A 12,103-nucleotide genomic window follows, 5' to 3' on the forward strand; every position below is an offset into this window, starting at 1 on the left:
GCGGTCATTAAAGTGTGTTCAGCATTTGCAAATTGATGATTCATTTCATAAATTATGAGGCACTATTTATCCCTACATAAGCTGCCTTTATAGGTTAAAATGATCAGTATCAGTTTTGGTATCGGTAATACTGGCTCTGTGTTTACTTGGTATTGAATCAATACCAAAATTTGCAATGTCACGCAGCACTAACACGGATACCTTAGCTCTTTTTCTATTTATTAGTGTTTTCTTAAGTTGCACTGCATTTGACCTCTCAGGGCCACCGTATATGGGTATCTAATTAATGATCTGTAATAATAAGCAGTAATATCAGAAATTAAAAAACAATCCTAAATAAGTAAGTAACAAAAACATCATTAACAAAAATGAAAGGAAATATGTCACTCAGGTGAACAGGTGAACACCTTAACAAAGGGGAAAGTCAAGACTATCCACTACGTTGACAAAAGTATTGGGCCAAACTCTTTGAATCTTTGAATTTAGATGTTTTCAGTCCTGTGGCCATAGGTGTGTAAAATGTAGTACCAAGCCATGCAGTCTGCCTTTATAACATATTGTTTGTGAATGAACGGGTTGTTCTTAAGAGTTCACTGAATTTGAGTGTGATAGTGTGATAGGATGCAACAGTTGCAACAAGTTAGTTTGTGAAATTTCTTTGGTCCTACATGTACAACAATCAGCTGTTAGTGCTATTGTTGCAAAGTGGAACCACAGCAACTTAGCCATGAACTTTTAGAACGTGTTCTCGCTGAGTGCTGAGTCTATAGTGTGTAAAAATCACCAACGCTCTGTCAACTCAAAGCTGCAGAGTTCCAAACCTCACAGAGAGCTGGGCATCTTGTATGCCCAGCTCTCCTCCACTCTCAACATACCCTGGAATAGCAGCTCGAAGAAGGCTCACAACACCATAAATGACTCCTCCCATCCAGACTACAAACTGGATCTAAACCAGGGATGTCAAACTTATACTACACTGTGGGTCACATACAGCGTACCTGATCTCAAAGGGGTCAGACTCTTTCTGTCAGCTTAAAGAAAGTTACTACCTTTAACTTAACATTTAATCCCAGAGATATTTTAATACAAGGAAACTGCATTAAATTGGCGGGCCTAATTATACGATGAAACACAGGTGAGAGTAATGACGATGGGGCTTTCAGTCAAAAATGAGAGGAACAAAAGCAGGAAAAAGGCTTGAAAAAGACAGAAAAAAACCTAACCTACAGACTAAAACAGGAAATGACAAAAACATGAAAAACTAACACATGAAGACAAACGTTCAGGCCGGAGGCTGGAAAAACCATAAACACAGCCAATGTAACAAGGATCAAACAGAACAAATACACTGCAGAAACCTGAAACTATGACATGTTATGACATGACAGAGCGCTTTGAGTAGAAAAGCGCTATATAAGAATCAGTCCATTTACCATTTATCATTTAATCATTGTTGGCTCGCAGACAGACAGACAGGCCTTCAGGCTGGTAGCAGAAGGGTAGAAAAACACATCTTCTCTCACAGGATGGTCACATAAATCAGTCAACCTCAAAGAGCAATTAATATTACTCCCCAACATTATCATATCTGCTATACATAATAATAATAATAATAATAATAATAATAATAATTAAAAGAATGCCAAATATATCCAAGATACTGACAGGTGAGGGGATAAACTTTCAACAGTTAAAGCAGCACATCATCTGCCAAAGCCAGTGGCATAATATTTCATATTTCAAATAAGCAGTCTGAATCTGTACCAAGATCTTCATTTCCTCATGCTCCACCTCTTCACCCACTTTCAGGAAATTCGCTGACAGATATACAAACAGACAAATAGCTCTATGTGTCTGATCATATTGTAATTAAAGCATGGGAAGCCCCAAGCATCCCGACAATGTGGTAATTTTACTTTTGAACACTAGGTGTTCTAGTCTTTGTGGCTGTACTTCTATTAAACTTCTCAAAAGGGATTCATGTTTTTTTTTCTTAAACCAACAAGTATTTATTTGTACTTCATGCTCTGTGTTGACCAGTATATCAGTACTAGTGCTGATATTAAATGGGTTCTGTGGAAACCATTCCACGTGACTGAGCGAGAAGCAGTTTGCCTCTCAGTCTAATAAACCCTTCACTGCACAAGGAGCCATTTTTGGTAACTTAAATGGACATCAACATTGACCTCGTTATGACTCACTGTGATTTCGTAGAACCAGGTGAATTTCTTCCAGTCAATCAGCAAAGATCAGGTTATGTGGCAGATAATGCAGTGATCTCACTGCATCAGCTCGATCAGCCTGAAGTATTTCAAACTTCAGCGTTCTTCAAGAATTCAGGAAACTGGGTGTTTTTGGCCTTAGCTACTCACACACTTGTCATCATCAGAGATGGGCAGTAACACGTTACAAGTAATGTATCATTGTAATCCGATTACTTTTTTCAAGTAATGAGTAAAGTAAGGGAGTGTTTTACTTGCATCTATTTGAAAGAGTGAGTGTAAACAGAAAAAAATATATCTTATTTTATATTCTGGAATATGCAGAAAATAGGTTTAATTGTCAAAGACTGTTGCATATAATTTAATTTTTGCTTGATGCAATGTGCACAAAGTTAAAAGATTAAAACTAATAAAACAAGTTTTGAAAAGAGACTTTTTTATTTGATTACATTTTGTATGATGTATTATGCAGAAAAAGTAGAATTGGGCTGAAAGGTCTATTGCTTTATTGCCTATTCAGGTTGTGTATCATGTTTTTAAAAAGTAACTAAGTAACTGAGTAACCAATTACTTTTGAAAATAAGCAGTCAGTAAAGTAACGGGATTACGTTTTTTTGGAGAAGTAATCAGTAATTAGTTACTAATTTTTTTTTTCAAGTAACTTGACCAACACTGGTCATCATAACATCAAACAGGGGTAACTTAATGAAACCCTTGCATTAGAAAAACTTAAAAGATTGTTTAATTTTTAGAAATTAGTGAAATGTGTAGTATAAAGATGGTGACCTGTTTACTTAAAATTAGCAGCAGGTATTAGACATTGACCAGACGGATCTAAGGAGCCATGATATCTCCAAAACAAAACAAAACAAAACAAAACAAAACAAAACAAAACAAAACAAAACAAAACAAAACAAAACAAAACAAAACAAAACAAAACAAAACAAAACAAAACAAAACAAAACAAAACAAAACAAAACAAAACAAAACAAAAAACAAACAAAAAAAACTCCAGAAAAACAAAAAACACTCCTAATAAATAAATAAATAAATAAATAAACATAGAACATAGGTAAACAGGATATTTGATGTTGCCAGAACCTTGCATATCACTGTACAGTGATCCAGTGACAGATTTGACCCATTTATACATCATTTTATTTATTCATTTATTTTTTTGTGACCTTATAATAGTTTTATTATACTTAAATCACATATATTGGTGTTTACTTTTACTGTAAGTCTTATTACTGCTAAAATTAACGGAATAATTCAATATTTATAATTTATTTAATTTTAATTGAGTTGCATACAAAAAATGTGCAGAAACCACCACTAGTTAGAAGGCAATTTGTCTACTTCTTGTTACATAGTTACAATTTCTACATCAGTATTTTGCTTTCAGTCGATTTACTGTTCTTTCAAAACTGGCTGACTGACTCAAAAATGTACTCGCTTTTGTTTTGGAGCTGTCTACTGTATTAGGATGTGCTCGATTCAGAGAGTTAACTAGAATGAACTTAAATCTTTGAAAAGAAGTGTAAATGTTTAGCCACATTCTGTTATTACCGCATTATTAGAGCAGCGTCATCAAGTACTGTAACACTAGGACGTGCTACAGTTTGATATGTATGTTTGTATGTTATATTTATGAAAAATGCCAGTGAGAAGAAAAATGATGATAAATCAATGGTGCTGTAAAGGTTCTATGTGTTTTCCCGAATGGTTTTTATATACATGCTTATTGGAAAAATGTATACTGTGGGTGAGGAACTATATACGGTTACTTCACTGACCTTGACTTGCACAATAAAAACCCCAAAAAGTCACAGAAGTAAAAGAAAACACTGTAATATGCTCCAATAAGACTCTGAGGGCTAAACAGAGGACTTATTACTAAATGATGAGATTTCAGTGTTGTAATAACATCTCTCACAAATTGATTATCTGCACTTTATTGTTGAGGTTAAGGAGCAGCAAAAGAGCAGATACTGGATGCAAATACTTTACATGCATTCAAACAAAGAAACATGCATTCAGAGTCACATGCACAGGGAGAAGACAGTGCTTTTTGGAATAGAAATATCCTTTATTGTGAAATTCAGCTGTTCCAGCAGCAAAGTGACAGGCAGATGGAGCATTATTCATTTAACTAGCATGGTTAATGGCACTGAATATGTACAAAGATGATATATTCTTGTCTTTTTAAAATGATTTTTTCGACTCACTCCTGATTTGTTATTTACAGTGCAAATTGTTGCGTGTACAGCCTAAGATTAAAACACAAATAGAAACAAACAAATAATACGTCGTCACATTTATCTTTACATTTATGTAACTTCATGTAAGAAAATCAACTTTCTGTAATCTGAATCCATTCAAAAGTGTCTTTGTTGCAGTTTATTGGCTACTGTGATGGTATTGACTTTGGGTAATCATAAATCCTCAGTCGTTCCCAAGTCCCGTTTTTGGTGTCCAGCCAGTTGCTGGGAGAATAGATCCCTATCTCTCCTTCCTCCACTTTCTCATTTTCCTCACCAGAAGGACAAAACTCTTCCTCCTCTGAGCTGCTTTTCCCGGCGCTGTCTCCCCTGTCGCGAAACTTCTCTTCATTAATATTCTTGTAGCAGAAACTGCAGATCCTCAGCTTTTTAGTGGGGTGGATGTGATCGATAACGGCACGTTGCTTGGAGCATGAATTGCAGACCAAGAAGCCGCAATTCCTGCAGTGGTGTCGACGATTGACCCCACCAAACTTTGTAGAGAGGCACCGCATGCATTTGCAAGCAGCCGGATCAGGAATCCAGGAAACAGCAAACTTCTTGGAAGGTTTGCAGCTGGTGCCCTGCATTAGGCTGGACAGGCATTCATTGATGTGCTCTATCCAGGCCTTCTTCTCCTCGTATGAAGGGGCGGACACAAAAAAAGACTTGCTCGGTGTTCGGATCAGCCACTGATGCTTGAATATGTCACTGTCCTCCAGGTCTTCCAGCTCAATGTCCTCTAAAATCATAGTGAATTTGATAACAACATAAAAATTACATGGATAAAATGGTATGAGCAGAAAGCTGAACATATGAAGTTAAATTAGCACAGCACACTTGCTATTTTCTACTTGCCAGTCATATTATGGACAGTATTCAATAGTGTTGGCTCTTCTTGAAGCTTTTGTCTATATTTCTTTCTCTTCAGTCATAAAATTGTTTTTTGGCAGTTTCACATTAATCTTCTCACAGTAGGTTAGCTGCAGGAAACGCAGATGAATGTCTCACCTAAAGGGATGATCTTCTGCTTTTTGTACCAGCGACCAGGCACAACAATGCTGCCGTACACCAGAATATCAGTGAAGAGGAAGAGGATTTTCTGCTGTATCTTCTTGCGACCCTGCTTAAACACAGTTCCCTCTCCGATTAGAATCCGGCCCGGCTTGGACAAGGGCTTCCCTGCTTGATGGAATGAACTCTCCACCGCCTGCACACGCTCTTGGTTCTCTCGTTCAAAGGTTGGGTGATCCATCATTTCTTTGGCGTGAACAAGTTGTGCAGCTTGATAGTGTCTGAACTCCAGAGTGCCTTTTTAAACTATTGGTGGTGATGTAACGGGGCGGGCCAAGTGACAAACATGTTATACTGGAAGGCAAGAAAAGGGAGTAGTGAGGCAGATGTAACTCTAATGATAATGAAGGGTGATTCTCGTTACAGGTTCCAAGACTGCACTCTAGCGATACTGCCCCCTGATGGTTACAAGCAGCAATTACAACCTCGCTGCACTGATGTGCCAAAAAGTGATCGTATGCCAATCACTTTTTGCGTGTTTTTTTTATGTCTAGATCTCTTTTTATGTTTTTATATAGTTGCTTATATTGTTAAATAGGCTGCAGTAAACAGAGTTTAAAAATGGGTTATATGTTATATCAAATTTTAAAGCAGCTCTATGAATCTGCTTTATTGTACCTACATTATAAAGATCCATCCAGTCCTTTTCGGCCACTTGAAGAACATCACAGTTTTTTAAAGGACTGTGATTTTTTTGTAACTTCTGCAGCCCTCCAGGCCAGACCTCGTTTGAAAACGACATTTTTAATGTCAGCGACACTTTTTACCTGAATAAATGAAAGCTGAATAAAAGTCACATCTGATGAAAGGAAGTTTCTTTTTGGATCAAAATGAATTGATCTCATTCATGAGAGAAACGTTTGACAGATTATATGACAGCAAGTCATTTACATCTGTTACCATCAATTATTTTTTGGCAAATACCAGAAATCACTTTGGCAAACGATCACTTTTTGGCACAACACTGGGCACCGGTCATTAGAGAACATGAATGATTATTGAATATTTAGTATGCAAACAGAATGACATAAATCTCTAGCATTCTGCACTTTATTCAAGGAAGTTAAGTAATGTGTTGTCTTTAAAAAGACAAAGGCGCGAGTGAATTAAAGTTGGATGTTATGTTTTGTTCACAGTGCCTGAATATATATCATGGTCAAGAAGGACTTCAAATGAGCCCTTTTGAGTCAGATAAATAATAATATAAGTAGTGATTTTTCAAAATAAAAGTCCTATGAAGGTTTTATGAATTTTCTCAGCAGTGACCTTAAACAGTTGTCCAAACACACAGTGGAATATATCTATAATACACAGAAACACAAACTTGTGCAGAAATTATATTTTAATCAAAGTCACATGTGAACTATTTACAGAAAATCATATTGTGGGATTTTGACTTTTTGCCCATACACAATGTCAATTTCTTCAAGTCCGTCCTCGTTGGTTGATGTCTCCACCATAGGACGATTCAGTCTCTCCCACAGCTTTTGTTTAATACTTCTCCCCAGCTCTAAACTGTAGGGACGTTTGCGGCCATTCTTGGACCTGCAAGAAGAAATTCAATCAAAATGATGCATGTGGTCAAAAACCATACTGTAACCATTTTAGAGCTGGCGATTTAAAAAAGTGACAGGACATTTGGAGACAAACGTACGTCAGCATGCTATCTACCACCTCATGGTAGACTCGCTGATAATCTTCCACTGAGAGGTTGTGGATTTTTAAAGGGCTGGAGCTGGAGCTGGTTGGCTGGTGGTCGGTACTGCATGGCTCGGGTCTGGGGGGCAATTATTTTGACACTGGCAGGTCATCATGTGAGATTGCAGAGGGAGGCACTGAGGTCTTTGGAGGTCGGGAAGAACTGGATGCTGGGCTTCGCTTCCTTTTCCGGGGCTGACTGACTCTTCTGTCACGGTGCCGGGGCCTCTGGGTTGAATTAACAACCTGGGGAAAGGTCAGAAGCAGAGGCGGAGCCAGACATTTGAAACACCCGGGGCTTAGCCCAAAAGGATAGTATGCATGTGGGATTTTTTTTCCCTTGGGGGGGGGGGGTAGAAATGACTGAAAGATTAATTGGCTCTGTTTTGAGTTTTGTTCAAAAAAGAATGACTTCATATAGGGAAAAATATATATCACATGTGCAGAACACCTTAAACTAGTTTTTTAATTAAGCAGCAAGGCAGAACAAAATCAGGGCTGTATCAAGACACGAGGACTAAACCCCAATTCAACCAGACCAAGAACTGATCCAGAATTAAAACAGGACTACAACAGTTCAAAATCAGCACTACTTGGGACTTAACCAAGACAGAACCAGAATCAGAACTAGATGATAGTAGCACTAAAAATCATCATAGACCTGCACTACATTTATTTTTTAATTTTACCAAAGTACAATATTTAGATTGAGAAAGGTTTATATAATTATTTAGCCTTGTTGTGCAAACAAGCCTTCATAACTTAATAAATATAGAATTTGAAAAATAACAAACCTAAAAAGAAACACTAGGTATGAGATACATGAGTACCTATGATACGGTGATACTTTTGGTAAACAACCATTTGACTAACATGTGTGTCTCACCTGCTCTTGTTCATCTCTGTTCTGTCCTCATTCTCCATCTCCCTCTCTGTTCCTCTCTCCCTCTTTGTGCTGACAATCATCAAATATACAGATATTTACAAACTCTTCAGATAAAAACACAAACACTTTTTAATTGTAACATCAAATCAGACTAAATGTTTATTTTTTTAGATTGATAAATATAAAAAACATATTTGTTAACTTTAAGAGTAAAGAGAGAAATCGTCTGTATTTCTTAATTGCAAATGGCACCAAATTGTATTCAAAATTGAGCCACACTTATGGAGCTCCACAGTTCTTTTCCTGGTGTTTTGGTTGACATCTCTTGATTTTCCCATGTCAAAGAAACAGGCTCTGTGTTTTGACTTATATGCATCCACAGCTGTGCCACCTGTTTACTCACATGGACTCTACTAACCTATCAGAAGCTTCTTCAGCTCAGAATGGAATCGTCTGGAGTTTTCTTATTAATTAACAATAAACTTAGTGTACATGTACTCCTAAATTTGATGAAAGTGATAAAAAACAGAAAGCTCTGTCTCTCTTTATTGTGACATTTAACTAATTCAAAAGATATTTCAATATTTATCTAAAACAAAAGTTTACTCTAAATTGATGTTGTGCAGTAAAAATGTTTTATGTTTTCTCCCTAAAGTGTAAATATCTGGTTACAAATGTGAATATCCTGCTGTGTACTGAAATTCCTCTTGTTTTGCATACAAATATACTGAACAACATACAAAGCATAATATATAAAATAACATTTACCTGAGTTTTTCTTTGAAAGAACCCTCTAATGTCCATTCTTATATTTCAGTACATAACTGAAACCGATTTAGTCGGGGAGGGTAAGAACTGAAAATATGAAATAAACACACGTAAGCTAAGAATCTCTAAAAAAAAATAGCATTTGTTCGGCTTTTCATTTCGCCATTTGTTGATTCACTTGAAGAGCAAGTAACGTAATATTGGTCAAGTGATCAGTTTGATATCAATCTTTCGTGATGCACCGTCATATTTACATTATTTGTACGGTACGAATGATTTGCTTTGGTACCTGGTCAAACTTAAGCTCTCCTTAGTATGGCTGGCTCCGTCTCTCCAACAGCGCACTGACGGGCAGCAGCTGCCCCGCCCCCTCGCTCAGTCGCTTAGTGCCTGAGCTTGGATCATACCAATATCAGGGGGGGATTCACGCACAGTCGTAAATTCCCACAGTGTGCACTATGTGCTTCGAATATTGTGTGTACTTTTTGTTTTATACAGTTGTCAGCCAGGCATCTAACTATGAAAAAATTGCACTCCAAAATACCCCGGGCTTCTGACAAAACAACCCGGGCTTAAGCCCAGTAAGCCACCCCCACGCTCCGCCCCTGGTCAGAAGCACACAAGGGAATGTCAGTAGTTAATAGCGACCTCATTTTTTTCAAACAAGACAAAAATCTAAATTTGATGAACCACAATGAAGTCCAAACTCCAAAACCCTCAAATGATTCTGTTCCTGAAATTTTACACATCCAACCTGGTCCTTGCTGCAGCACGGTTGTTTCCTGCTGGCTCTGGGTTTCTTTGCATCACGGGCCTGGCATGCAGTGTTTCTCTTACAATAATTATGGTCTTTGAGGTGATCGGGCACAGTAAGCTGCAGGTATACACAAAAATGACAGTAATGCAGACATCAGTTAGTAGTTCATGAAACATTAAAAAAATAACAAACCCTTTCATATGTCCATAAACTACTTAAACCACTCGCATGGTTGAATAACTTGTCCACAGTGATTGTAACGACAAAAAATATCCAACATGTTCACATAAAATCATAAGAACTAAAACCAGGACAATGCATCAAGGTCAGTGTAATAAAAGACGTGTCAACTTATGGGCTCGTCATGTTAGAGCTTCACTGCTGCATACCCCCAAATGACATGTCAAATAATAATTTGCATAAGCTAAACAAACACCAAAGTCCATGTTGTATTAAACTCTAATTTCTGTTATAATCATTGCTGCTTATTGCCGTTTTTGAACAATGCAGATGCACAAAATACCTTTGTAACTGGCTAAGCTTGGTCACGTGTGGCATCTTATATGGTGTCTGTGGAACCAGCTCCTAATCTGGAGTTGGGAGAAAGACATTCTTACACTGTTGAAATGATGGGCCAACTCATCTCCCGTGCAACATATTTATTTTTACAGAAAACTGTAAAAACTGAAAAATAAGACCATCAGTTCTCTTTGGCGCGCAGGCCGTACGCTGCCTCTTCACCACTGGCACTACTTCTTCTAGTGTAGCGTCAGCTACCGAGGACCGAGCGCCCGTACAGGACCGAGCGCCCTCTGCTGGCGGAACTTATACAACAGTAAAACTTACATTGCAGTGGCCTTACTAAAAGAAAATGTCCTTGAGTATAAAATAAAATGGGGGGCTACTATTTTCATGTCTCTGTCTTTAACATAGTGCCACACTCTCCCCCACAAAATTAAATGTCACCTGACATTTCTGTGTGCATCATCTATTCAACCATAGCTTTAACACACTCCCACAGCCCATGGTCTCCAGAAGCCATTACAGTCAATAACCTGAGCCATAGTCACTGTACAGTTCCTCTGAACCAAAGTTGGCTGACCTAAAGTGTCATAGCTCAGTACCGTTGGTTGCTGTCTTTGTCTTTGAGGTCGCTGCCTCACGGAGTCAGTCGCACCACCAGTTGCAGCTAGAATGTCAGTCACAGCATCACCACTCAGTGGCCTGTCATTGTCAGGTTCAGGGCCTTGGATCTGCCCAGGCCCAGTCTCTTCAGTTTGTAGTGGCAAATCCTCTTCGCTCTGTAGTGGCAAATCCTCTTCGCTCTGTAGTGGCAAATCCTCTTCTTGACAGTGGAGACTCAGATAAGGCTGGAAGGACTCTGCCAAAGGGTTAAGCGGAGTCTGTCTCTGTCGTCTCCCTGGAACCGGCCTGAGGTACCACTGGAAGGTGCCACTGTCGTCATCATCCGATGTGTCGCCATTCCCTGACTGCTGCTGTCTACGCGGAGGTCTGAACTTCTTCCTTGTCACAGTCGGCGAGTCTTTTTGGGGCTGAACAGTCTGTGTTGATGGCTTCTCACTTGGTAGGAAGTCACAGGGCAGTAGGAGATTTCTGTGCACCACTTTATCTCTGCCTTGGCCATTTTCAGGGCTGATCACATACACTGGACTGTCATCTGCTTTCCTCTCCTTCACTTTGTAGACTTGGTTCTCCCAAAAGGACTGGATCTTCGCGGGACCACCACGAGGAGTGAGATTTCGGAGGAGCACTCTATTCCCAGGCTGAAGATCTCTCCCTTTAACTTTCTTGTCGTAATACGCTTTGCCTCGAGCAGCTTCCTTGGTAGCAGTTTGAGAAGCCACTGTGTACGCCTCCTGCATTCTCTTTTTCCAGCAGCTAACATAGTCATCATAGTCCACATGAGCTTCATCCCTTTTCTGGTTGAAGAGCAAGTCGATGGGCAGGCGTGGGGAACGTCCGAAGATGAGGTAATATGGGGCGTAGCCTGTTGCCTCATTCTTCGTACAGTTGTACGCGTGGACGACTTTAGCTAGCGACTCTTTCCAATCATCCTTCTCCTTGTCCTCCAGGGTCCGCAACATGGACAGCAGGGTGCGGTTGAATCTCTCCACCTGTCCATTACCCTGTGGGTGGTAGGGTGTCGTGTGGGAGCCCTGGATACCAGAGAGTTCTTTCAGTCTTGCCATGAGTTTGTTTTCAAACTCCTTGCCCATGTCGTGGTGTAGTCTGGTCGAGAAGCCAAACTTGAGTGCAAAATCATTGAAGAGCTTGTCAGCGACTGTTTTAGCTGCTTTGTTCTTCGTTGCATAGGCTTGGGCAAACCTCGTGAAGTGATCCATGATAACAAGTATATACTCGTAGCCCTGCTTACACTTTTCCAGGTGAAGGAAGTCTATGGACACCAGCTGGAATG

The 12,103-nt window shown here is 39.1% G+C and overlaps 1 protein-coding gene and 1 long non-coding RNA gene across 2 annotated transcripts; both read right to left on the minus strand.

Annotated features, from left to right (window-relative positions):
• Positions 1-3,925: 3,925 nt before the first annotated feature.
• LOC113020071 (pleckstrin homology domain-containing family F member 2-like) lies at positions 3,926-5,771 on the minus strand. The gene is made up of 2 exons (XM_026163745.1): positions 5,495-5,771; positions 3,926-5,225 (listed from the first exon to the last, which is right to left on the minus strand). The coding sequence occupies exons 1-2, from the start codon at positions 5,739-5,741 to the stop codon at positions 4,630-4,632; spliced, it is 843 nt and encodes a 280-aa protein (XP_026019530.1). The 5' UTR covers positions 5,742-5,771; the 3' UTR covers positions 3,926-4,629.
• A 1,121-nt stretch (positions 5,772-6,892) lies between these two features.
• On the minus strand, positions 6,893-8,173 carry LOC113020072 (uncharacterized). Its single transcript, XR_003272150.1, has 3 exons — positions 8,142-8,173; positions 7,212-7,501; positions 6,893-7,102 (listed from the first exon to the last, which is right to left on the minus strand). It is a non-coding gene; the product is annotated as an uncharacterized LOC113020072 (long non-coding RNA).
• Between the last annotated feature and the right edge of the window lie 3,930 nt (positions 8,174-12,103).

Source organism: Astatotilapia calliptera, chromosome 4, assembly GCF_900246225.1.
Source record: "Astatotilapia calliptera chromosome 4, fAstCal1.2, whole genome shotgun sequence".
Taxonomy (NCBI): domain Eukaryota; kingdom Metazoa; phylum Chordata; class Actinopteri; order Cichliformes; family Cichlidae; genus Astatotilapia; species Astatotilapia calliptera.

Coding starts and splice junctions, on each gene's coding strand:
- LOC113020071 (XM_026163745.1), bottom strand. CDS start 5,741: ATGATGGATCACCCAACCTTTGAACGAGAGAACCAAGAGCGTGTGCAG. Junction 5,226..5,494: donor GCAGAAGATCATCCCTTTAG/GTGAGACATTCA, acceptor CTATGATTTTAG/AGGACATTGAGCTGGAAGAC.